General features: G+C 42.6%; 1 protein-coding gene and 2 long non-coding RNA genes across 69 annotated transcripts; 1 reads left to right on the top strand and 2 right to left on the bottom strand.

Moving 5' to 3' along the window:
* Positions 1-1,343: 1,343 nt before the first annotated feature.
* LOC118376927 (uncharacterized) lies at positions 1,344-3,137 on the bottom strand. 17 transcript variants are annotated; one of them, XR_008134046.1, is made up of 5 exons: positions 2,745-3,009; positions 2,279-2,714; positions 2,112-2,240; positions 1,945-2,030; positions 1,344-1,901 (listed from the first exon to the last, which is right to left on the bottom strand). It is a non-coding gene; the product is annotated as an uncharacterized LOC118376927 (long non-coding RNA). The 17 variants fall into 17 exon arrangements; XR_008134038.1 differs by having other exon boundaries at positions 1,945-1,987; positions 2,031-2,240; XR_008134047.1 differs by lacking the exon at positions 2,112-2,240 and having other exon boundaries at positions 1,945-1,987.
* On the top strand, positions 3,072-4,636 carry LOC127929245 (uncharacterized). Of its 50 annotated transcripts, none has more exons than XR_008134062.1 (9): positions 3,128-3,176; positions 3,255-3,337; positions 3,391-3,513; positions 3,559-3,699; positions 3,734-3,789; positions 3,855-3,994; positions 4,080-4,134; positions 4,179-4,303; positions 4,487-4,636. It is a non-coding gene; the product is annotated as an uncharacterized LOC127929245 (long non-coding RNA). The 50 variants fall into 50 exon arrangements; XR_008134072.1 differs by having other exon boundaries at positions 3,559-3,665; XR_008134101.1 differs by having other exon boundaries at positions 3,559-3,648.
* Positions 4,307-20,785, bottom strand: hdhd2 (haloacid dehalogenase-like hydrolase domain containing 2). Of its 2 annotated transcripts, none has more exons than XM_035763738.2 (7): positions 20,599-20,785; positions 19,278-19,397; positions 18,836-19,044; positions 18,573-18,657; positions 6,971-7,187; positions 4,783-4,846; positions 4,307-4,672 (listed from the first exon to the last, which is right to left on the bottom strand). In XM_035763738.2, exons 2-7 carry the CDS (start codon positions 19,376-19,378, stop codon positions 4,569-4,571), a joined length of 780 nt encoding a protein of 259 aa, XP_035619631.1. In that variant the 5' UTR covers positions 19,379-19,397; positions 20,599-20,785; the 3' UTR covers positions 4,307-4,568. The 2 variants fall into 2 exon arrangements, with proteins under 2 accessions (XP_035619631.1, XP_035619630.1); XM_035763737.2 differs by having other exon boundaries at positions 20,585-20,785.
* Between the last annotated feature and the right edge of the window lie 6,326 nt (positions 20,786-27,111).

The raw sequence follows: 27,111 nt of genomic DNA on the forward strand, positions 1-27,111 counted from the left end.
AAGTCATGTGTCCTCCGATACACAACCCAACCAAGCCGCCCTAACCCTTCTTAACACAGCAGGAGCATCCAACCCAGAAGCCAGCCGCACCAATGTGTCGGAGGAAACACCCTGCACCTGGCAACCTTGGTTATCGTGCACTGCGCCCGGCCCGCCACAGGAGTCGCAGGTGCGCGATGAGACAAGGACATCCCTACCGGCTAAGCCCTCCCTAACCCGGACGACGCTGGGCCAATTGTGCGTCGACCCCATGGACCTACCGGGTGCGGCCGGTTGCGACAGAGCCTGGACGCGAACCCAGAGTCTCTGGTGGCACAGCTGGCGCTGCAGTACAGCGCCCTTAACCACTGAGCCACCCAGGAGGCCCATAAAAGATCAAATCAATAAAAAATAATAATAATCTACACACAATAACCCTTCATGACAAAGCGAAAACAGTTAAAAAAAATAAATGAACAGAAATATCTTAATTACGTAAGTATTCCGACCCTTTGCTATGAGGCTCGAAATTGTGCTCAGGGACATCCTGTTTTCGTTGATCATCCTTGAGATGTTTCTACAACTTGATTCGAGTCCATCTGTGATAAATTCAACTGATTGGACATGATTTGGAAAGACACACACCTGTCTATATGAGGTCCCACAGTTGACAGTGCATGTCAGAGCAAAAACCAAGTCCTGAGGGCGAAGGAATTTTCTGTAGAGCTCTGAGACAGGGTTGTTTCAAGAAACAGATCTGGGAAGTGTACCAAAAAATGTCTGCAGCATTGAAGGTCCCCAAGAACACAGCGCCCTCCATCAGTCTTAAATGGAAGAAATTTGGAACCACCAAGACTCTTCCTAGAGCTGGCCTCCCGGCAAAACTGAGCAATCAGGGGAGAAGGGCCTTGGTCAGGGAGGTGACGGTCACTCTGACAGACATCCATAGTTCTTCTGTTGAGATGGGACAACCTTCCAGAAGGACAACCATCTCTGCAGCATCCCACCAATTAGGCCTTTATGGTAGAGTTGCCACTCCTCAGTAAAAGGCACATGACAGCCCACTTGGAATTTGCCAATAGGCAACTAGACTCTCAGACCATGAGAAACAAGATTCTCTGGTCTTATGAAACCAAGATTGAACTCTTTGGCCTGAATGCCAAGTGTCAAGTCTGGAGGAAACCTGACACCATCTCTATGGTGAAGCATGGTGGTAGCATGAGGGTATTTTTTCCAGTGGCAGGGACTGGGAGACTAGTCAGGATTGAGAGAAAGATGAACGGAGCAAAGTACAGAAAGATCATTGACGAAAACCTGGTCCATTGCACTCAGGACCTCTGGGGTGGAGGTTCACCTTCCAACAGGACTACGACCCTAATCGCACAGCCAAGACAATCAGGAGTGGCTTCAGGACAAGTCTCTGAATGTCCTTGCGTGGTCCAGCCAGAGCCCGTACTCTAACATCTCTGGAGAGACCTGGAAATAGCTGTGCAGCGACACTCCCCATCCAACCTGACTGAGCTTGAGAGGATCTGCAGAGAAGAATGGGAGAAACTCCCCAAATACAGGTGTGCCAAGCTTGTAGCATCATACCCAAGAAGACTCCAGGCTGAAATTGCGGCCAAAGGTGTTTCAACAAAGTACTGAGTAAAGGGTCAGAATTTCTTTCATCTAAAAAAACAGTTTTTGCTTTGTCATTATTGGGTATTGTGTGTAGATTGATATGGGATTTTTTAAAATTCAAATTTAGAATAAGGCAGTAACGTGACAAAATGTGGAAAAGGTCAAGGGGTCTGAATACTTTCCGAATGCACTGTACATATCTGTAGCAATGAGCATCTTAGATTAGCAATGCAATGTAATAGGTCTGAGACAGAACCTAGGTCAGTGTGTCTGTACATAGGGCTTGTCTGAGACAGAACCTATGTCAGTGTGTCTGTACATAGGGCTTGTCTGAGACAGAACCTAGGTCAGTGTGTCTGTACATAGGGCTTGTCTGAGACAGAACCTAGGTCAGCGTGTCTGTACATAGGGCTTGTCTGAGACAGAACCTAGGTCAGTGTGTCTGTACATCGGGCTTGTCTGAGACAGAACCCAGTGTGTCTGTACATAGGGCTTGTCTGAGACAGAACCTAGGTCAGTGTGTCTGTACATAGGGCTTGTCTGAGACAGAACCTAGGTCAGTGTGTCTGTACATAGGGCTTGTCTGAGACAGAACCTAGGTCAGTGTGTCTGTACATAGGGCTTGTCTGAGACAGAACCTAGTGTGTCTGTACATAGGCCTTGTCTGAGACAGAACCTAGGTCAGTGTGTCTGTACATAGGGCTTGTCTGAGACAGAACCCAGTGTGTCTGTACATAGGGCTTGTCTGAGATAGAACCTTTGGTAGAAGCGGTTTCTGTAACTTCACTGAAGAAATGGAAGGTTGCTGACCTGTGTTTTATACAGCTGAATGGATTCTCTATGTTCAATTAAAGACAATATGAGTCATTGGTAGTACTAGTCATGATCACTTTTTATAAACATGATTACACACAAGACATTTTTTCAGAAAATGCCATTTTAAACACTCTTCACAAGTGCAAAGGTTTGATGCAGTCTTGTTATCCCAGTATCTATTCATCAACACATAAACCTAACACTACCTATTTATAAACACAGAACCCTAACACTACCTATTCATCAACACAGAACCCTAACACTACCTATTCATCAACACAGAACCCTAACACTACCTATTCATAAACACAGAACCCTAACACTACCTATTCATCAACACAGAACCCTAACACTACCTATTCATCAACACAGAACCCTAACACTACCTATTCATCAACACAGAACCCTAACACTACCTATTCATCAACACAGAACCCTAACACTACCTATTCATCAACACAGAACCCTAACACTACCTATTCATCAACACAGAACCCTAACACTACCTATTCATCAACACAGAACCCTAACACTACCTATTCATCAACACAGAACCCTAACACTTCCCTATTCATCAACACAGAACCCTAACATTACCTATTCACCAACACAGAACCCTAACACTACCTATTCATCAACACACTAGACTAGAGGAGGTGTTAGTCTGGTGTGGGACAAGAGGTGTTACAGTCTGGTGTGGGACTAGAGGTGTTAGTCTGGTGTGGGACTAGAGGTGTTAGTCTGGTGTGGGACAAGAGGTGTTAGTCTGGTGTGGGACTAGAGGAGGTGTTAGTCTGGTGTGGGATTAGAGGGGTTAGTCTGGTGTGGGACTAGAGGTGTTACAGTCTGGTGTGGGACTAGAGGTGTTAGTCTGGTGTGGGACTAGAGGAGGTGTTAGTCTGGTGTGGGACTAGAGGAGGTGTTAGTCTGGTGTGGGACTAGAGGTGTTAGTCTGGTGTGGGACTCGAGGAGGTGTTAGTCTGGTGTGGGACTAGAGGAGGTGTTAGTCTGGTGTGGGACTAGAGGAGGTGTTAGTCTGGTGTGGGACTAGAGGAGGTGTTAGTCTGGTGTGGGACTAGAGGAGGTGTTAGTCTGGTGTGGGACTAGAGGAGGTGTTAGTCTGGTGTGGGACTAGAGGAGGTGTGGGACTAGAGGAGGTGTTAGTCTGGTGTGGGACTAGAGGAGGTGTTAGTCTGGTGTGGGACTAGAGGAGGTGTGGGACTAGAGGAGGTGTGGGACTAGAGGAGGTGTGGGACTAGAGGAGGTGTGGGACTAGAGGAGGTGTGGGACTAGAGGAGGTGTGGGATTAGAGGAGGTGTTAGTCTGGTGTGGGACTAGAGGAGGTGTTAGTCTGGTGTGGGACTAGAGGAGGTGTGGGACTAGAGGAGGTGTGGGACTAGAGGAGGTGTGGGACTAGAGGAGGTGTGGGACTAGAGGTGTTAGTCTGGTGTGGGACTAGAGGAGGTGTTAGTCTGGTGTGGGACTAGAGGAGGTGTTAGTCTGGTGTGGGACTAGAGGAGGTGTTAGTCTGGTGTGGGACTAGAGGAGGTGTGGGACTAGAGGAGGTGTTAGTCTGGTGTGGGACTAGAGGAGGTGTGGGACTAGAGGAGGTGTGGGACTAGAGGAGGTGTGGGACTAGAGGAGGTGTGGGACTAGAGGAGGTGTGGGACTAGAGGAGGTGTTAGTCTGGTGTGGGACTAGAGGTGTTACAGTCTGGTGTGGGACTAGAGGTGTTACAGTTTGGTGTGGGACTAGAGGAGGTGTGGGACTAGAGGTGTTACAGTCTGGTGTGGGACTAGAGGTGTTAGTCTGGTGTGGGACTAGAGGAGGTGTTAGTCTGGTGTGGGACTAGAGGAGGTGTGGGACTAGAGGAGGTGTTAGTCTGGTGTGGGACTAGAGGAGTTGTTAGTCTGGTGTGGGACTAGAGGTGTTAGTCTGGTGTGGGACTAGAGGAGGTGTTAGTCTGGTGTGGGACTAGAGGAGGTGTGGGACTAGAGGAGGTGTGGGACTAGAGGAGGTGTGGGACTAGAGGAGGTGTGGGACTAGAGGAGGTGTGGGACTAGAGGAGGTGTGGGACTAGAGGAGGTGTGGGACTGCAACATGATGAGATATACCCATGTCTAAATGATCTAATAGTGAGAGAGTCATCATTAAAGGATGTGTTGGAGGATGTGGTCCACAGCTTGAGTGAAGCTGTCACAGGTCAGGTATGGTGGAGGATTAATTTTACCCTCATCTCCCACTCTGTATTTACCTATAGAAGACAACATGCTATGAATCAATAGAAATGCTTGGCATTAGTTGCTTTTAGAATGCTTTTAAAGAGGTTTTCTATGAGTTATGAAGCGATGTCATGTCTCTTACCGGTTCTGACTACAATTCCCAGCATGCCAATGTTTTGAGCCCCGCCCACGTCGTCTCTGGCGTCCTGTAAAGGGGGGGTAGATATTGAACAATACTGTTAAACAGATTGACGTTAGATGTAATATTGCAGTTAGATTGTGGATTCTATCAATGTAATGTCTGTATCTTTTCCAATCCCCCATACAGTGGCAACAATAACCTCAACCAAATGTTTTCTGTAGTTGTGTATCAGACCTGCAAAATGGTCAGGAGGAATGTTGGACCATTCCTCTTTACAAAACTGTTTCAGTTCAGCAATATTCTTGGGATGTCTGGTGTGAACTGGTCTCTTGAGGTCATGCAACCCCTCCCATCTATCTCTGAACACCATCCAGTTTCGAGTTCTATTTGCTAAATATTTTTCACCTGTGCTGTTTCACAAAAGTTCTGAACCTACAGTGCCTTCGGAAAGTATTCAGACCCCTTGAATTTTTCCACATGTTGATAGGTTACAGCCTTCTTCTAAAATGTATTACATTGTTTTTTACCCCTCATCAATCTACACACAATACCCCATAATGACAAAGCAAAAACAGTTTGTTAGATATTATTTTTACAAATGTATTACAAAAAAATAATATTCACACCCTTTACTCAGTACTTTGTTTGAGTCTGAGGTCCTGAGCGCTCTGGAGCAGGTTTTCATCATCAAGGATCTCTCTGTACTTTGCTCAGTACTCAATCCTTACTAGTGTGGTGGCATATTTCTGCTTTACCAAATGAGGAGAGTTACAAACTACACACCAGTCAGAGTCATACTTAAACTACATATTTAATAATAATGATAAGCTTTGCAATAGCATTTGACTTTCAGCAATTCACTATTTCTAATGAACCGTTGAGAAGTGACCACAGAAAAGTACAAAGATCTTTTATAGCCAAGATACACCCCTCTCAACTTACACTGACGAACCACAGATCTTAGGAACAGTTCACAAAGGTTAAGATTTGTATGACAGATATCTATAAAACATAGCAGACAGTTACTGCTGTTTTCATTGTAAAGACCAGTGTCTGGCCCTCCTACTCCAATAGGGAACCTGTCTCTCCCTGGTACGGCATAGAACATAACCATTAGCTCATGTTCTCTGGAATGCTCTTTAGGCTTTATCACCCCAAAGACATCGTAAATCTCCTCTGTCCGTGTGATCTCATAGAGGCCCATCCTCAGTGGAACACACACACAATACTCTATTCTGTCGAATGTAACAACTATTATAATGTAATACAAGCTTTATAACAAAAGACATCGTAAATCTCCTCTGTCCGTGTGATCTCATAGAGGCCCATCCTCAGTGGAACACACACACAATACTCTATTCTGTCGAATGTAACAACTATTATAATGTAATACAAGCATTCCATGTGTTATTTCATAGTTTTGATGTCTTCACTATTATTCTACAATGTAGAAAATAGCACAAATGAAGAAAAAAAAATTAATGAGAAGGTGTCCAAACTTGACTGGTACTGTATACTGACTGGTACTGTATACTGACTGGTACTGTATACTGACTGGTACTGTATACTGACTGGTACTGTATACTTATTGGTACTGTATACTGACTGGTACTGTATACTGACTGGTACTGTATACTGACTGGTACTGTATACTGACTGGTACTGTATACTTATTGGTACTGTATATTTATTGGTACTGTATACTGACTGGTACTGTATACTGACTGGTACTGTATACTGACTGGTACTGTATACTTATTGGTACTGTATATTTATTGGTACTGTATATTTATTGGTACTGTATACTGACTGGTACTGTATACTGACTGGTACTGTATACTTATTGGTACTGTATATTTATTGGTACTGTATACTGACTGGTACTGTATACTGACTGGTACTGTATACTGACTGGTACTGTATACTTATTGGTACTGTATATTTATTGGTACTGTATATTTATTGGTACTGTATACTGACTGTTACTGTATACTTATTGGTACTGTATATTTATTGGTACTGTATACTGACTGTTACTGTATACTTATTGGTACTGTATATGTATTGGTACTGTATACTATAAATAATATATAAAATATAAATGTTGCATTTATATTTTTGTTAATTGTAGATAACCCAACTATATAGGGAACAGGGTACTATTTGGGAGTCCTCCAGTGTGACTCACGTCTCCAATCATGATGGCCTCTTCAGGACAACAGCCAATGTCCCTCAGAGCCTCCAGGAAGAATGTCCCCTCAGGCTTCCCCACAACGGTGGCTTGACAGTCTGTAGCGTACTCTAACCCTGTCACAAAGGCTCCGGGGCCCAGCGCCAGACCATCCTTCCTCTTATAATACCTGGCCTTATGGATGGCTATGAGGGGGGCCCCGTCTAGAACCAGCCTGGTAGATAGAGGAAAAGAGTTTTATTTGATGTGTATACTAAGGCAGCTGAGTGTCACATACAAGAAAACACATGTAAAGCAATACATTGAGATGTGCCATACACAGTGGGGTCTGAAATGATTAATGCCCATGATAAAGGTGAGCAATAATGACTGTATAAAATAGATCAAATACTGAGCTATATTCCTCAAACAGGTAGGAGTAAATGTATCGACACGTGTAGAGATTGTTATAAATAAAGTAGTAAAAAGTTTAGTTTTTGTTCCCATATTCATAGCATGCAGTGACTACACCAAGCTAGAGACTCAACTTGAACAACCTTGGATGCATTTGCAGTTTGTTTTGTTGTGCCCAAATTCAACAGAGAAAAAAAGCATGTATTGTCATTTGTCACTTTTACTGTAAATAACAATATAATATATTTCTAAACATTTCTACATTAATGTGGATGCTACCATGACTACGGATAATCCTGAAGGAGTGAGAAATGTACAGATGATCAAAGATTAGTATTTATTATCGATCCCCATCAGCTGCTGTCAAGCCAGCAGCTACTCTTCTTGGGGTCTGGAAAAATGAATAATATAATAATAATATATGCCATTTAGCAGACGCTTTTATCCAAAGCGACTTACAGTCATGTGTGCATACATTCTACGTATGGCAGTTATAGAATTTTAAAAACATTACAATACATGCATAACATGTTATCATGTGTCTGTGCCTATGTGTGTCTCGTCACAGTTCACGCTGTTCCACAAGGTGTTTTTCTATCTGGTTTTGTTTTTTTTAATCTGCTTGCATCAGTTACCTGATGTGGAATAGAGTTCCATGTCGTCATGGCTCTATGTAGTACTGTGGAATAGAGTTCCATGTAATCATGGCTCTATGTAGTACTGTGGAATAGAGTTCCATGTAGTCATGGCTCTATGTAGTACTGTGGAATAGAGTTCCATGTAGTCATGGCTCTATGTAGTACTGTGGAATAGAGTTCCATGTAGTCATGGCTCTGTGTAGTACTGTGGAATAGAGTTCCGTGTACTCATGGCTCTATGTAGTACTGTGGAATAGAGTTCCATGTAGTCATGGCTTTATGTAGTACTGTGGAATAGAGTTCCATGTAGTCATGGCTCTATGTAGTACTGTGGAATAGAGTTCCATGTAGTCATGGCTCTATGTAGTACTGTGGAATAGAGTTCCATGTTGTCATGGCTCTATGTAGTACTGTGGAATAGAGTTCCATGTAGTCATGGCTCTATGTAGTACTGTGGAATAGAGTTCCATGTAGTCATGGCTCCATGTAGTACTGTGGAATAGAGTTCCATGTAGTCATGGCTCTATGTAGTACTGTGGAATAGAGTTCCATGTGGTCATGGCTCTATGTAGTACTGTGGAATAGAGTTCCGTGTAGTCATGGCTCCATGTATTACTGTGGAATAGAGTTCCATGTAGTCATGGCTCTATGTAGTACTGTGGAATAGAGTTCCATGTAGTCATGGCTCTATGTAGTACTGTGGAATAGAGTTCCATGTAGTCATGGCTCTATGTAGTACTTTGGAATAGAGTTCCATGTAGTCATGGCTCTATGTAGTACTGTGGAATAGAGTTCCATGTAGTCATGGCTCTATGTAGTACTGTGGAATAGAGTTCCATGTAGTCATGGCTCTATGTAGTACTGTGGAATAGAGTTCCATGTAGTCATGGCTCTATGTAGTACTGTGGAATAGAGTTCCATGTAGTCATGGCTCTATGTAGTACTGTGGAATAGAGTTCCATGTAGTCATGGCTCTATGTAGTACTGTGGAATAGAGTTCCATGTAGTCATGGCTCTATGTAGTACTGTGGAATAGAGTTCCATGTAGTCATGGCTCTATGTAGTACTGTGGAATAGAGTTCCATGTAGTCATGGCTCTATGTAGCACTGTGGAATAGAGTTCCATGTAGTCATGGCTCTATGTAGGACTGTGGAATAGAGTTCCATGTAGTCATGGCTCTATGTAGTACTGTGGAATAGAGTTCCATGTAATCATGGCTCTATGTAGTACTGTGGAATAGAGTTCCATGTAGTCATGGCTCTATGTAGTACTGTGGAATAGAGTTCCATGTAGTCATGGCTCTATGTAGTACTGTGGAATAGAGTTCCATGTAGTCATGGCTCTATGTAGTACTGTGGAATAGAGTTCCATGTAGTCATGGCTCTATGTAGTACTGTGGAATAGAGTTCCATGTAGTCATGGCTCTATGTAGTACTGTGGAATAGAGTTCCATGTAGTCATGGCTCTATGTAGTACTGTGGAATAGAGTTCCATGTAGTCATGGCTCTATGTAGCACTGTGGAATAGAGTTCCATGTAGTCATGGCTCTATGTAGCACTGTGGAATAGAGTTCCATGTAGTCATGGCTCTATGTAGCACTGTGGAATAGAGTTCCATGTAGTCATGGCTCTATGTAGCACTGTGGAATAGAGTTCCATGTAGTCATGGCTCTATGTAGCACTGTGGAATAGAGTTCCATGTAGTCATGGCTCTATGTAGCACTGTGGAATAGAGTTCCATGTAGTCATGGCTCTATGTAGCACTGTGGAATAGAGTTCCATGTAGTCATGGCTCTATGTAGCACTGTGGAATAGAGTTCCATGTAGTCATGGCTCTATGTAGCACTGTGGAATAGAGTTCCATGTAGTCATGGCTCTATGTAGCACTGTGGAATAGAGTTCCATGTAGTCATGGCTCTATGTAGTACTGTGGAATAGAGTTCCATGTAGTCATGGCTCTATGTAGTACTGTGGAATAGAGTTCCATGTAGTCATGGCTCTATGTAGTACTGTGGAATAGAGTTCCATGTAGTCATGGCTCTATGTAGTACTGTGGAATAGAGTTCCATGTAGTCATGGCTCTATGTAGTACTGTGGAATAGAGTTCCATGTAGTCATGGCTCTATGTAGTACTGTGCGCCTCCCATAGTCTGTTCTGGACTTGGGGACTGTGAAGAGACCTCTGGTGGCATGTCTTGTGGGGTTTGCATGGGTGTCTGAGCTGTGTGTTAGTAGTTTAAACAGACCTCTGGTGGCATGTCTTGTGGGGTTTGCATGGGTGTCTGAGCTGTGTGTTAGTAGTTTAAACAGACCTCTGGTGGCATGTCTTGTGGGGTTTGCATGGGTGTCTGAGCTGTGTGTTAGTAGTTTAAACAGACCTCTGGTGGCATGTCTTGTGGGGTTTGCATGGGTGTCTGAGCTGTGTGTTAGTAGTTTAAACAGACCTCTGGTGGCATGTCTTGTGGGGTTTGCATGGGTGTCTGAGCTGTGTGTTAGTAGTTTAAACAGACCTCTGGTGGCATGTCTTGTGGGGTTTGCATGGGTGTCTGCCTTGTTCTGAGACAATTGCAATTTTCCCAAGTCCCTCTGTTGTATCAATATGATTTGAACATGACTTTACAATTCAGGGTTACTCCAAGCAGTTTAGTCACTTCAACTTCTACAGTTTCCACATTATTTAGTTGAGGTTTAGTCAATGATGTGTCCCAATTATAAATATTTAAAAAACTAAAAGTATTGTGACTAACTTCTCCCTTGCCACCCACTCTGAAACTAAGTACAGCTCTTTGTTAAGTGTTGCAGTCATTTCAGTCGCTGTAGTAGCTGGCGTGTATAGTGTTGCAGTCATTTCAGTCACTGTAGTAGCTGATGTGTATAGTGTTGAGTGTTGCAGTCATTTCAGTCACTGTAGTAGCTGACGTGTATAGTGTTGAGTGTTGCAGTCATTTCAGTCACTGTAGTAGCTGACGTGTGTAGTGTTGAGTGTTGCAGTCATTTCAGTCACTGTAGTAGCTGACGTGTATAGTGTTAAGTGTTGCAGTCATTTCAGTCACTGTAGTAGCTGACGTGTATAGTGTTGCAGTCATTTCAGTCACTGTAGTAGCTGACGTGTATAGTGTTGAGTGTTGCAGTCATTTCAGTCACTGTAGTAGCTGACGTGTATAGTGTTGAGTGTTGCAGTCATTTCAGTCACTGTGGTAGCTGACGTGTATAGTGTTGAGTGTTACAGTCATTTCAGTCACTGTGGTAGCTGACGTGTATAGTGTTGAGTGTTGCAGTCATTTCAGTCACTGTGGTAGCTGACATGTATAGTGTTGCAGTCATTTCAGTCACTGTAGTAGCTGACGTGTATAGTGTTGCAGTCATTTCAGTCACTGTAGTAGCTGATGTGTATAGTGTTAAGTGTTGCAGTCATTTCAGTCACTGTAGTAGCTGATGTGTATAGTGTTGAGTGTTGCAGTCATTTCAGTCGCTGTAGTAGCTGACGTGTATAGTGTTGAGTGTTGCAGTCATTTCAGTCACTGTAGTAGCTGATGTGTATAGTGTTAAGTGTTGCAGTCATTTCAGTCGCTGTAGTAGCTGACGTGTATAGTGTTGAGTGTTGCAGTCATTACAGTCACTGTAGTAGCTGACGTGTATAGTGTTAAGTGTTGCAGTCATTTCAGTCGCTGTAGTAGCTGATGTGTGTAGTGTTGAGTGTTGCAGTCATTTCAGTCACTGTAGTAGCTGACGTGTATAGTGTTGAGTGTTGCAGTCATTTCAGTCGCTGTGGTAGCTGATGTGTATAGTGTTGAGTGTTGCAGTCATTTCAGTCGCTGTAGTAGCTGACGTGTTGAGTGTTGCAGTCATTTCAGTCGCTGTAGTAGCTGACGTGTATAGTGTTAAGTGTTGCAGTCATTTCAGTCACTGTAGTAGCTGACGTGTATAGTGTTAAGTGTTGCAGTCATTTCAGTTGCTGTAGTAGCTGACATGTATAGTGTTAAGTGTTGCAGTCATTTCAGTCACTGTAGTAGCTGACGTGTATAGTGTTGAGTGTTGCAGTCATTTCAGTCACTGTAGTAGCTGACGTGTGTAGTGTTGAGTGTTGCAGTCATTTCAGTCACTGTAGTAGCTGACGTGTATAGTGTTGCAGTCATTTCAGTCACTGTAGTAGCTGACGTGTATAGTGTTGAGTGTTGCAGTCATTTCAGTCACTGTAGTAGCTGACGTGTATAGTGTTGCAGTCATTTCAGTCACTGTAGTAGCTGACGTGTATAGTGTTGAGTGTTGCAGTCATTTCAGTCACTGTAGTAGCTGACGTGTGTAGTGTTGAGTGTTGCAGTCATTTCAGTCACTGTAGTAGCTGACGTGTGTAGTGTTGAGTGTTGCAGTCATTTCAGTCACTGTAGTAGCTGATGTGTATAGTGTTGAGTGTTGCAGTCATTTCAGTCGCTGTAGTAGCTGACGTGTGTAGTGTTGAGTGTTGCAGTCATTTCAGTCGCTGTAGTAGCTGACGTGTGTAGTGTTGAGTGTTGCAGTCATTTCAGTCGCTGTAGTAGCTGACGTGTGTAGTGTTGAGTGTTGCAGTCATTTCAGTCACTGTGGTAGCTGACGTGTGTAGTGTTGAGTGTTGCAGTCATTTCAGTCACTGGTAGCTGACGTGTATAGTGTTGCAGTCATTTCAGTCGCTGTAGTAGCTGACGTGTGTAGTGTTGAGTGTTGCAGTCATTTCAGTCACTGTGGTAGCTGACGTGTATAGTGTTGCAGTCATTTCAGTCACTGTAGTAGCTGATGTGTTGAGTGTTGCAGTCATTTCAGTCACTGTAGTAGCTGACGTGTATAGTGTTGCAGTCATTTCAGTCGCTGTAGTAGCTGACGTGTATAGTGTTGAGTGTTGCAGTCATTTCAGTCACTGTAGTAGCTGACGTGTATAGTGTTGCAGTCATTTCAGTCACTGTGGTAGCTGACGTGTATAGTGTTGCAGTCATTTCAGTCACTGTAGTAGCTGATGTGTATAGTGTTGAGTGTTGCAGTCATTTCAGTCACTGTAGTAGCTGATGTGTATAGTGTTGAGTGTTGCAGTCATTTCAGTCGCTGTAGTAGCTGACGTGTATAGTGTTGAGTGTTACAGTCATTTCAGTCACTGTGGTAGCTGACGTGTATAGTGTTGCAGTCATTTCAGTCACTGTAGTAGCTGATGTGTATAGTGTTGAGTGTTGCAGTCATTTCAGTCACTGTAGTAGCTGACGTGTATAGTGTTGAGTGTTGCAGTCATTTCAGTCACTGTAGTAGCTGACGTGTGTAGTGTTGAGTGTTGCAGTCATTTCAGTCACTGTATTAGCTGACGTGTATAGTGTTGAGTGTTGCAGTCATTTCAGTCGCTGTAGTAGCTGGCGTGTAACGTGTTGAGATTTCCACATACATAGACACACTGACTTTACTCCCAGGACTGTGGTTTGAACTGCGAGGAGTAACAGCGTAGTCTACGTTGCTACCATGACAACGGTGAGGAGTAACAGCGTAGCCTACGTTGCTACCATGACAACGGTGAGGAGTAACAGCGTAGCCTACGTTGCTACCATGACAACGGTGAGGAGTAACCGCGTAGTCTACGTTGCTACCATGACAACGGTGAGGAGTAACCGCGTAGCCTACGTCGCTACCATGACAACGGTGAGGAGTAACAGCGTAGCCTACGTTGCTACCATGACAACGGTGAGGAGTAACAGCGTAGCCTACGTTGCTACCATGACAACGGTGAGGAGTAACAGCGTAGCCTACGTTGCTACCATGACAACGGTGAGGAGTAACAGCGTAGCCTACGTTGCTACCATGACAACGGTGAGGAGTAACAGCGTAGCCTACGTTGCAACCATGACAACGGTGAGGAGTAACAGCGTAGCCTACGTTGCAACCATGACAACGGTGAGGAGTACCAGCGTAGCCTACGTTGCTACCATGACAACGGTGAGGAGTACCAGCGTAGCCTACCTTGCTACCATGACAACGGTGAGGAGTAACAGCGTAGCCTACGTTGCTACCATGACAACGGTGAGGAGTAACAGCGTAGCCTACGTTGCTACCATGACAACGGTGAGGAGTACCAGCGTAGCCTACGTTGCTACCATGACAACGGTGAGGAGTAACCGCGTAGCCTACGTCGCTACCATGACAACGGTGAGGAGTAACAGCGTAGTCTACGTTGCTACCATGACAACGGTGAGGAGTAACCGCGTAGTCTACGTTGCTACCATGACAACGGTGAGGAGTAACCGCGTAGTCTACGTTGCTACCATGACAACGGTGAGGAGTAACCGCGTAGCCTACGTTGCTACCATGACAACGGTGAGGAGTAACAGCGTAGCCTACGTTGCTACCATGACAACGGTGAGGAGTACCAGCGTAGCCTACGTTGCTACCATGACAACGGTGAGGAGTAACAGCGTAGCCTACGTTGCTACCATGACAACGGTGAGGAGTAACAGCGTAGCCTACGTTGCTACCATGACAACAGTGAGGAGAACCAGCGTAGCCTACGTTGCTACCATGACAACGGTGAGGAGTAACAGCGTAGCCTACGTTGCTACCATGACAACGGTGAGGAGTAACAGCGTAGCCTACGTTGCTACCATGACAACAGTGAGGAGAACCAGCGTAGCCTACGTTGCTACCATGACAACGGTGAGGAGTAACAGCGTAGCCTACGTTGCAACCATGACAACGGTGAGGAGTAACAGCGTAGCCTACGTTGCAACCATGACAACGGTGAGGAGTACCAGCGTAGCCTACGTTGCTACCATGACAACGGTGAGGAGTAACAGCGTGGCCTACGTTGCTACCATGACAACGGTGAGGAGTACCAGCGTAGCCTACGTTGCTACCATGACAACGGTGAGGAGTAACAGCGTAGTCTACGTTGCTACCATGACAACGGTGAGGAGTAACAGCGTAGCCTACGTTGCTACCATGACAACGGTGAGGAGTAACAGCGTAGTCTACGTTGCTACCATGACAACGGTGAGGAGTAACCGCGTAGTCTACGTTGCTACCATGACAACGGTGAGGAGTAACCGCGTAGCCTACGTTGCTACCATGACAACGGTGAGGAGTAACCGCGTAGTCTACGTTGCTACCATGACAACGGTGAGGAGTAGCCGCGTAGCCTACGTTGCTACCATGACAACGGTGAGGAGTACCAGCGTAGCCTACATTGCTACCATGACAACGGTGAGGAGTACCAGCGTAGCCTACGTTGCTACCATGACAACGGTGAGGAGTACCAGCGTAGCCTACGTTGCTACCATGACAACGGTGAGGAGTAACAGCGTAGCCTACGTTGCTACCATGACAACGGTGAGGAGAACCAGCGTAGCCTACGTTGCTACCATGACAACGGTGAGGAGTACCAGCGTAGCCTACGTTGTTGCAACCATGACAACGGTGAGGAGTACCAGCGTAGCCTACGTTGCTACCATGACAACGGTGAGGAGTACCAGCGTAGCCTACGTTGCTACCATGACAACGGTGAGGAGTAACAGCGTAGCCTACGTTGCTACCATGACAACGGTGAGGAGTAACAGCGTAGCCTACGTTGCTACCATGACAACGGTGAGGAGTACCAGCGTAGCCTACGTTGCTACCATGACAACGGTGAGGAGTAACCGCGTAGTCTACGTTGCTACCATGACAACGGTGAGGAGTAACCGCGTAGTCTACGTTGCTACCATGACAACGGTGAGGAGTAACCGCGTAGCCTACGTTGCTACCATGACAACGGTGAGGAGTTACAACGTAGCCTACGTTGCTACCATGACAACGGTGAGGAGTTACAACGTAGCCTACGTTGCTACCATGACAAAGACCAACGCCAGTGGGAGTATTGTTGAGGACAGTGGTGTCTCTCTATCACACGTGAAGGATCTTTTAAAATGAACAAAAAGCCTCCCTCCCAGAAGCCTGGTAGGAATGAGCCAAGACTATGGGTTCGTAGCTTCAACCCCGCAGCGCACAAGCACCAATTTATTTTTATTTACTTATTTTTATTTAACCAGTCAAGTCAGTTAAGAACAAATTCTTATTTACAATGACGGCCTAGGAACAGTGGGATAACTAACCAAAAGGAAAAAGACCTCCTGCGGGGACAGGGATTATAAAAAATATATATACAGTTGAAGTCAGAAGTTTACATACACCTTAGCCAACTACATTTAAAATCAGTTTCACAATTCCTGACATTTAATCCGAGTAAATATTCCCTGTCTTACGTCAGTTAGGATCACCACTTTATTTTAAGAACGTGAAATGTCAGAATAATAGTAGAGAGAATGATTTATTTCACCTTTAATTTCTTCCATCACATTCCCAGTGGATCAGAAGTTTACATACACTCAATTAGGATTTCCTTTAAATTGTTTAACTTGGGGCAACCGTTTCGGGTAGCCTTCCACAAGCTTCCCACAATAAGTTGGGTGAATTTTGGCCGTTTCCTCTCGACAGAGCCGGTGTAACTGAGTCAGGTTTGTAGGCCTCCTTGCTCGCACATGCTTTTTCAGTTCTGCCAAAAATAATTCTATACACATTTTCTATAGGATTGAGGTCAGGGCTTTGTGATGGCAACTCCAATACCTGGACTTTGTCCTTAAGCCATTTTGCCACAACTTTGGAAGTATGTTTGGGGTTATTGTCCATTTGGAAGACCCATTTGCGACCAAGCTTTAACTTCCTGACTGATGTCTTGAGATGTTGCGTCAATATATCCACATCATTTTACTTCCTCATGAAGCCATCTATTTGTGAAGCGCACCAGTCCCTCCTGCAGCAAAGACTACAGTCTAAGGTAAATAGTCATTGACTATTTTTTGGGCCTTCCAGTCTCCTGAGGGGGAAAATGTGTTGTCGTGCCCTATTCACAACTGTCTTGGTGTGTTTGGACCATAATAGTTTGTTGGTGATATGGACACCAAGGAACTTGAAACTCGATCTGCTCCACTTCAGCCCCGTCAACTAGAGGTGGACCGATTAATCGGAATGGCCGATTAATTAGGGCCGATTTCAAGTTTTCATAACAATCGGAAATCTGTATTTTGGGTGCCGATTTTGGCAATTATTATTATTTTTTACACCTTTATTATTTTCAATGACGGCCTAGGAACGTTCTGAACGACAGATTTTTACCTTGTCAGCTCGGGGGATCCAATCTTGCAACCTTACAGTTAACTAGTCCAACGCTCTAACCACCTGATTACATTGCACTCCACGAGGAGCCTGCCTGTTACTCGAATGCATTAAGCCAAGGTAAGTTGGCTTATATAAAATACGGAACGGAATAAACATTTTGTTTTCGAGGTGATAGTTTCCGGATTTGACCTAAGGCTCGTATTTCTGTGTGTTTCTAGTTAAGTCTATGATATGATATTTGATAGAGCAGTCTGACTGAGGGGTGGTAGGCAGCAGCAGGCATATATAGTATATATATATATGGTATATGGTTTAGAGAGATAGTCAACGCGTTATAATTCCTGTAATAACTGAACTTGAAAGAGGTTCCTTCATTACTTTACCGTTCATGTCTTCCATAGAGAATGTCTTGATCTTCTTCAGATAAGGTCTGTGTTTCGTGCTTAAACCACTTCGGCATTTTGATACCCGTGTAAATCTCACTAGGATAAGGTAACGTTTGTCAACATATTTTCATAAATCCACTCTACAATTTTTTATTTTATTTTTTTATCTTCGCTTATATTTAGCCAATATTGATCAGAGTTACCTTGTCCTATGGCTATCTACACAGTTATAAAATTGGCAAGGTGGTGTAAGCCTACACGAATATATAAAATTGGCACGGTGGTGTAAGCCTACACGAAACAGACCTTATTTTAAGTGAATCTAAAAATATCCTATGGAATAAATGAATGAAGGAACCACTTTTCAGATGTTGCTAGAAGGTGTCATGGGAATTATGACTCGCGCTTTGGTAGTCAATTCTTACCATGCCCATTATTAAAATAGGATTTCCTGCATATAGAAATGATGTTTTAAACATTCATCACAGGTAACTTTGAATAACAGTTGAGAGTATTTGTCTCCTAAGCAGACTCTTCAGTATCATTGTCACTTCAGAGCTGTTTCAGTGTGTGTGTGTGTGTGTGTGTGTGTGTGTGTTATAGATGGCAGAGAAAAGCAGAGCACCAGACTATTACATGGAATTGGCACCAGGGAATGCAAGGTGTCTTATTTGTGAAGATGTAAGCATGGGGTCAGCAACGGCTAAATCAAAAAATACCACCAACCTGTGGAATCACCTTAAGAACAAACATCCAAAAACCCATAAAATGTATTATATTAAGTTAAAATAAAAGTGTTCATTGAGTATTGTTGCAATTGTCATTATTACAAAAATGTGTGTGTGTGTGTGTGTGTATAAATACATTTTTATTATTATTTTTTATAAATGTATTATTATTTATATATTTTTAAATCGTCCGATTAATTGGTATCGGCGTTGAAAAATCATAATCGGTCGACCTTTCACCTTTCACCATTACAATAACAGGGGGGGTTACAGTATGAGGACTGACTCAGCGGTTTACCTGAATGCTTTGTTTAGCGTCTGGTAGTTGAAGTGGTCTGGAGCTAAGCCTATCACCACAGCGTTGGGTTCGGATGTCTCCATACCTGCAGCACAACATGGACAGAAGAGGCTTTATAGAGTTAAAGCTATACCCGCATCTCAAATGGCACCATATGCCCTATACAGTGCACTACTTCTGACCAGGGTCCATACAGCTCCATTGGGATGCTAAATGTAAGTTAGTTTGCAATCTGCTCTGCCTCATCTAGCCCTGGCTCTCACCTGAGAAGTCCTCCAGTGCACTGTCCGCCACCAGCAGTAGGGGGCGTAGTTGTCTCTGCTCCACGAGGCTCCTGGCTGCTGTCAGGGACGTGAAGATCTCCTGCTCCTGGATGTCAAAGTTCAGACTGTGGAGACGCTCCACAAGGTTCCTCTTACACTCCTTAGTGGTGTTGGTCACAAACTTCACCGCTACAGAGGACTGACGCAACCTAGTGTATAAACCCCAAACATAGAGACCGTGTGACTTCAGAAGAAACTCACAGAATTGAGGACTGGGTGAGTACTGAATATGGGGACTGAGGCATGCTGCAGAAAGAGAATCTTAGACGTATTTGTGACTTCTTACTTTCAGATGTAACCAGAGGGTTGTGTGAGCAACTTAGGACAAAGTGGCTGGGTGAGTACTGAATAACAAGGATAACAGGGCTCTGGGCAGACTGACCTGTGGAGGGCGTCCTGTGCTCCAGGCACGGCTGTGTCTTCTACATGGAGGGTTCCACTCAGGTCAATCAGCACTGCCTTCAGAGCCCGTCTGGTCGCCATGATACCAGGTACCTATGTACTGTATACATACACCATTATTGATAGAGATAAATCCATGCACATACAGATCCTATTCAATTAGTTGAGTATCTGGAGCATCAGCATTTGTAGTAATCGAACCCACAAATGCTGATGCTCCAGATACTCAACTAGTCTAAAGGCCCGTTTTATTGCTTCTTTAATCATAACAAGTTTTCAGCTGTGCTAACATAATTGCAAAATGGTTTTCTAATTATCAATTAGCCTTTTAAAATTATACATTTGGATTAGCTAACACAACGTGCCATTGGAACACAGGAGTGATGGTTGCTGATAATGGTCCTCTGTACGCCTATGTAGATATTCCATTTAAAAAATCTGCCTTTTCCAGCTACAATAGTCATTTACAACATTAACAATGTCTACACTGAATTTCTGATCAATTTGATATTTTTTAATGGACAAAATGTTGATTTTTTTTTTTTTTTTTAATGACATTTCTAAGTGACCCCAAACTTTTGAACGGAAGTTCAAAACTACCGTAGTGGATTAAACACAACGGGGCGAAATTCAAATTCAAAGAACGCGTCCTCGCGCTTGCGACTCGACGTTTTACAGGAACGCACTGTCGTGGATGCGAGGTCCGATCCCACTTCTGACACCAATGTAATGAAACATCAGGGAGCAGGTCTCGAACCCTCGACCTTCTAGCCCGAGGCGCGCTATCGACTGTGCCGCAAAAGCATGCTCAAGGACAAAGCACTGTGTGTATATATAAAGGTTCTCTGTATATATATATATATATATATATACATACAGGGATGACACAGCTGAGTTTGCGCTCCACGCAGGGGGTTTGTGTAACTAACGTAGTGGTGGCAGGATAAAGCTAGGAAAACACGGGGATGATGGGGGTGTGTATAATCATCGTACATAGGCCTTATTTGGATAAAAGTTATCTGTATAATTAAGAAAACTAGGAAATAAATATAGTAGCTCAATCAACGGTAGGCTTTATTCTGGTTGCCAACGTAACACAAGCAAAGCTGAAGAGAAGTCAGAGCTGCAACAGGGTGAGCAAACAGACCAACGATACAGGCTAACTAGCAAACATATCTAGCCTGTTGGGGAAAGACCTAGCTACTACTAGTGTTGTTTGAGAGTTGCCGTAGTTTCTATCAATGTAATGTTTAAGAATGATACATAAGGTAGTGTGTAAAGAAATACCAAAACTCCAGTACTTGGAAACCGCAGGCTAAGTGCGGTATGGAGTTCCGCAGCTTCCGCCCACCGCTGGCGGAACGTAAACTCTGACGTTTATAGTTTTTGGTCCTTCGAGTTGACTGGATATTTTAGCCGCCTGTCAAACTGCCTGTTTCAATTACGTTTGGTCAAGGAGAGGCTGTCATTCGTGTTTTATTATGTCTGTATAATAATAACAAAACAATTTTTAAAAAATCAACTAATGATAATAATCTTCTAATGGGGAGGATTAATAAATCACCATCACGCCCACTTGTTATTCTCCTATTATCCATTACTAATTTAAAGGGTTATATGGAACAGATTAGCTACCGGGTTATAGCATTCATAAAATTGACCGAAAGCGTGGCGGCGTGTGTGTTTGTACAAAGTCTAGAGGCTTACTCAATTTTAACCCTCTTATTTAAAAAAAAACAGAAGAAACTAAATCAATGGCTACAGAGGGACTTATCTTTAAAAGGAAGAGTCCTAATAACCAAGGCTGAAGGTATCTCTAGACTAACATATGGTGCTCTATCTTTATATCGTGACAGTAAAATAAGCAAGGAGATAGACCAGATGCTTTTCAACTTTCTTTGGAGAAACCGTACCCATTACATTAGGAAAACTGTTGTAATGAACACTTATGAGAATGGTGGACTGAATTTTCTGGACTTTACTACTTGAAATAATACTTTTAAGATCAATTGGATAAAACAATTCCTAAGAAGACCCACTTCTATCTGGAATTGTATTCCTCATCATATCTTCTCTACTTTTGGTGGCCTTAACTTCATGTTGTTTTGCAATTATAATAATATAATTATAATATAATTATTATAATATTGACAAAGTTCCAGTGAAACGTTCTGCTTTTCATCGGCAGGTTTTCTTGTCATGGTCCTTAATTTATAAACACAATTTTTCTCCACACAGATATTATATATGGAACAATATATCCCGATATATTGTATAAAAATACCTCTCTGTTTTTAGAATATTGGTTCCAAAATAATATCCTATTGGTGAGCCAACTGGTAAATGCAGAGGGTCTTTTACTCAGTTATAAAGAATTCTTATCACTTTACAAGGTCCCTGTAACACCTAAAGATTTTGCAATTGTTTTAGATGCCATTCCCTCAGGTGTTGCTATGTTATTCAGGAACATGTCAAGACCGGACCCTCAGAGCCTACCTTCTATTGACCCTGTTGACTCATCAGTAGGAAAGATTTGTTTCTCTTTTGGTCCATTCAACAACAGAGCGATACGATCGTTGTTTCAGCAGGATGTTGTATCTATACTTTATGTCATGCCTTATTGGAATGGATTTATTGATAATATCTGTTGGAAAAAACGTTGGATGTTGCCACACACATACCTACTTGTTAACAAAATGAAGGAAGTTTCCTTTAAAATGATTCATAAATATTATCCTGCCAACCACTATATGAAGAAGTTTAAGGAAAACATCAACTCAAATTGCTACTTTTGTAATGACCACCCAGAAACAGTTTTGCATCTTTTTTGGCATTGTATGCATGTAAGAAAACTGTGGCAAGACATCAGTAGGTTTATAATTGAACACATTTATGAAGATTTTACACTATTGTGGAGAGATGTACTGTTTGGATTCTTTACATACAATAGACATAAGCGGAATCATTTTTATGTAATTAATTTCATTATTCTTTTGGCCAAATTTCATATACACAAATGTAAATTTACAAACAGAAAACCACATTTTCGTATCCTACAAAAAGAAATTGAACTGTATTTTAACACGGTTAAATGCTCTACTAACAAAAAAGCTGTTAGAATTGTAAGTATATGCATGTCCCTTAAGGTCCTTGTGTAATTGTAATGTGATATTGTACCCCCTAGTTGATTGTCTATTGTGTGTAATCTATGTATGCTTGTGTTCCCTCATGTGCTTTATGTATTGATTTGTTATTCATAAAAAATATATATATAAAAAATAAAAAATGTGTGTTTGTACAAGGAATGATGTGCAATTTAACCCTCGTTCAGATCTGAAAATGGATGGTCTTGAGGTCGCATGGGTAGAAACACCTCTTCCTGAATATCGTCCTTGTTGGTGTCGGCTATCGGCCTCCTAAACATAAGCATTTCCATAATTTACTTGAATCGAATTGCTGTGATCACAATGTATTTGTTTATAGAGAATGTATTCTGCTTGGCGATTTTAATACAAATATGCAGTTACCACCCCAGAGAAGTACACTAGTAAATGCCCTGTATGACTTTAATCAGTTATTTGGACTAAAACAACTGATTGTTGAGCCAACCCGGGTGTGTAATGACAGCAAATCAACCTTGTATTTGATTATTGTATCAGACTAAGCGAACATCTGTCAGTCAGGAGTCTTAAATATTGGTTTTAGTGATCATATGGTAACCTACTGTACCCGTAAGAAATCCAAAATGCTTCTAGAGCCAGGTAATATATACATGAAGGTACTGTCTATGACAAAATACTCAAAATAATGTTTTGTAGAGGTCCTTGGAATTTTGGATTGGTCTCATGTACTAAACTGTGATGATGTTGATCTGAATCTGGCTCAGATGAAACTAATTCAAATCAAACAGCGGTCAGGAGAATGGATCACTTCCGAGATCGTAGACCTCATAAGGAAAATGGATCACTTCCGAGATCGTAGACCTCATAAGGAAAATGGATCACTTCTGAGATCGTAGACCTCATAAGGGAAATGGATCACTTCCGAGATCGTAGACCTCATAAGGAAAATGGATCACTTCCGAGATCGTAGACCTCATAAGGAAAATGGATCGGGACCTGGCCAGATTCACAGGGACAAATCTACAAGATTATGACGGTTATATTAACTGTAGAAACCAGGCAAGATACAAAATGGATTTAGGCAAAATTCCAACATTATATAGACACTGTTAATGACAACTTACATCAGCTTCGTAAACTGTGAAATGTTAAAGGACATTGGCTGAAAAACTCCCCAAACGGTAAAATCCTGTAGTATTGGCCTGGATATTGATGCTGTTTCATGTTATGACCAGGCAAAGGTTGTAAATTATTTATCACATGTTTTACCACTGTAGCCTCTCTGGTTAAGAAGAACCCATCTCCTCTGAACACTATGGCCAATTGTTCATTAACAACTTTTACCATAGCAAAGGTATCACACATTTTTGAGCTGTGCAATGTAACAGAGGACAAAGTTTCCAATCTGCTATGCCTTGTTAGGTTCTAATCCTCAGAGTAAAAAAACTCCACGGACACTATGAAAGCTTAACCAAGTTGATTCTGCCCAGAGGCTCAATACAGCTGCATTCAGTCAAAAACATTTTCACACAAGCAGTGATATTTAACCGTTCCTCATAGACTGAGTCTCCTCCTACCCATCTGTACAAACATCGTTCTTTACTGCTAGGCAGGACACTAGTGATACGGGCCATAAACTTTTATTTCTCCCTTAAGGTGACCTGACCTCAACCCCCCTCCATCACTAATCCATGGCTCTCTCCCCACACTGTATACCTTCCTCCTATAACTATTAACCCTCTAAACCTCAGCACTCTATCGGTGACATTAATAAGTAGATTTCATATTCTCAGAACCCAACAGTTTAAATACACTACGTGACTAAAAGTATATGGACACCTGCTCGTCGAACATCTCATTCCAAAATCATGGGCATTAATATGGAGTTGGTCCTGCCTTTGCTGCTATAACAGCCTCCACTCTTCTGGGTGTTAATGCTCCATATTAAGGCCTGTTATACACCTGTCAGCTACAGTGTGGCTGAAATAGAGTTTGAAGGGTGTCCACACACTGATTTTTTTGTACGTGTAAAAAAATAAAGTATTTCCTGAGTTTTTATACCTCTTAGGACAGACACTTCAAAACCTTGTTTCTTAGGATGTATTTTTTCACTGTCCTTTTTGCCATTGATGAATGTGTTTTTCAATGCGTTTCTATGGGCTTTAGTAGTAATGGCCAAAATCAATATTTATCCCCCCCAAAATGTACATATTTATTTGATACCCAAAGGGGTCCTAAAATTCCAAATCAAATAGCTAAATGATCCATATTATGATAATCTTTAAATGATTCTATATGTCAGTGTGTGTCTGTTTTTCACCTGGAACAGGTGTGCACATGAACTGAGGCCAGTCAGTGTGCATGCCCGGTCTGTGGGTGTTCTTCCACCAGTGCAGTTTGTCCTGCTCATTGATGACCATGAGAGTATTTGCATATATACTGTATATATATAGTTGAAGTCAGAAGTTTACATACACTTAGTTTGGAGTCATTAAAACTCGTTTTTCAATCACTTCACAAATTTCTTGTTAACAAACTATAGTTCTGGCAAGTCGGTTAGGACATCTACTTTGTGCATGACAAGTATTTTTTCCAACAATTGTTTACAGACCGAATATTTGACTTACAATTCACTGTATCACAATCCCAGTTGGTCAGAAATGTACATACACTGAGTTGACTGTGCCTTTAAACAGCTTGGAAAATTCCAGAAAAGTATGTCATGGCGTTAGAAGCTTCTGCTAGGCTAATTTACAAAATTTGAGTCAATTGACCTGTTCACCGGATGTGCTACCAGTCGCAGACCTGCTGTTTTCAACTCTAGAGACAGCAGGAGCGGTAGAGATACTCTTAATGATCGGCAATGAAAAGCCAACTGCCATTTACTCCTGAGGTGCTGACTTGCTGCACCCTCGACAACTACTGTGATTATTATTATTTGACCATGCTGGTAATTTATGAACGTTTGAACATCTTGGCCATGTTCTGTTATAATCTCCACCCGGCACAGCCAGAAGAGGACTGGCCACCCCTCATAGCCTGGTTCCTCTCTAGGTTTCTAATCTCCACCCGGCACAGCCAGAAGAGGACTGGCCACCCCTCATAGCCTGGTTCCTCTCTAGGTTTCTTCCTAGGTTTTGGCCTTTCTAGGGAGTTTTTCCTACCCGCCGTGCTTCTACACCTGCATTGCTTGATGTTTGGGGTTTTAGGCTGGGTTTCTGTACAGCACTTTGAGATATCAGCTGATGTAAGAAGGGTTATATAAATACATTTGATTTGATTTGAATTGGAGGTGTACCTGTGGATGTATTTCAAGTCCAACCTTCAAACTCAGTGCCTCTTTGCTTGACATCATGGGAAAATCATAAGAAATCAGCCAAGACATCAGAAAAAACAATAGACCTCCACAAGTCTGGTTCATCCTTAGGAGCAATTTCCAAACGCCTGAAGGTACCACGTTCATCTGTACAAACAATAGTACGCAAGTATAAACACCATGGGACCATGCAGCCGTCATACCGCTCAGGAAGGAGACGTGTTCTGCCACCTAGAGATTAACGTACTTTGGTGCAAAAAGTGCAAATCAATCCCAGAACAACAGCAAAGGACCTTGTGAAGATACTGGAGGAAACAGGTACAAAAGTATCTATATCCACAGTAAAACTAGTCCTAGATCGACATAACCTGAAAGGCCACTCAGCAAGGAAGAAGCCACTGCTCCAAAACCACCATAAAAGAAGCCAGACTACAGTTTGCAACTGCACATGGGGACAAAGATCATACTTTTTGGAGAAATGTCCTCGTCTGATGAAACAAAAATAGAACTGTTTAATGACCATCGTTATGTTTGGAGGCAAAAGGGGGAGGCTTGCAAGCCGAAGAACACCATCCCAACCGTGAAGCACAGGGATGGCAGCATCATGTTGTAGGGGTGCTTTGCTGCAGGAGGGACTGGTGCACTTCACAAAATAGATGGCATCATGAAGTGGGAAAATTATGTGGATATATTGAAGAAAAATCTCAAGACATCAGTCAGGAAGTTAAAGCTTGGTCACAAATGGGTCTTCCAAATGGACAATGACCCCAATCATACTTCCAAAGTTGTAGCAAAATGGCTTAAGGACAACAAAGTCAGGGTGTTGGAGTGGCCATCACAGAGCCCTGACCTCAATCCTATAGAAAATGTGTGGGTAGAACTGAAAAAGCGTGTGCGAGCAAGGAGCCTACAAACCTGACTCAGTTACACCAGCTCTGTCAGGAGGAATGGGCCAAAATTCACCCAACTTATTGTGGGAAGCTTGTGGAAGCCTACCTGAAACATTTGACCCAAGTTAAACAATTTAAAGGCAATGCTACCAAATACTAATTGAGTGTATGTAAACTTCTGACCCACTGGGAATGTGATGAAATAAATAAAAGCTGAAAATCATTCTCAACTATTATTCTGACATTTCACATTCTTAAAATAAAGTGGTGATCCTAACCGACCTAAGACAGGGATTTTTTACTAGGATTAAATGTCAGGAATTGTGAAAAACTGAGTATAAATGTATTTGGCTAAGGTGTATGCAAACTTCCGACTTCAACTGTATATATATATATATATATATATATATATATTTTTTAACTGCATTTTTGGTTAGGGTAAGCATTTAAGTAACCATTTCACCTGTTATATTCGGGGCATATGAC

The sequence above is a fragment of the Oncorhynchus keta genome, unplaced genomic scaffold, assembly GCF_023373465.1.
Source record: "Oncorhynchus keta strain PuntledgeMale-10-30-2019 unplaced genomic scaffold, Oket_V2 Un_scaffold_6055_pilon_pilon, whole genome shotgun sequence".
NCBI lineage: Eukaryota > Metazoa > Chordata > Actinopteri > Salmoniformes > Salmonidae > Oncorhynchus > Oncorhynchus keta.

Bases quoted from the DNA above. Each gene is read 5' to 3' on its own strand.
- hdhd2 (XM_035763738.2), bottom strand. From the start codon at position 19,378: ATGGCGACCAGACGGGCTCTGAAGGCAGTGCTGATTGACCTGAGTGGA. The intron at 7,188-18,572 runs GTAAACCGCTGA...TCTATCTACCAG, and splicing joins ACGCTAAACAAAGCATTCAG to GCTGGTTCTAGACGGGGCCC. The intron at 4,673-4,782 runs GTAAGAGACATG...TGTCTTCTATAG, and splicing joins GGGAATTGTAGTCAGAACCG to GTAAATACAGAGTGGGAGAT.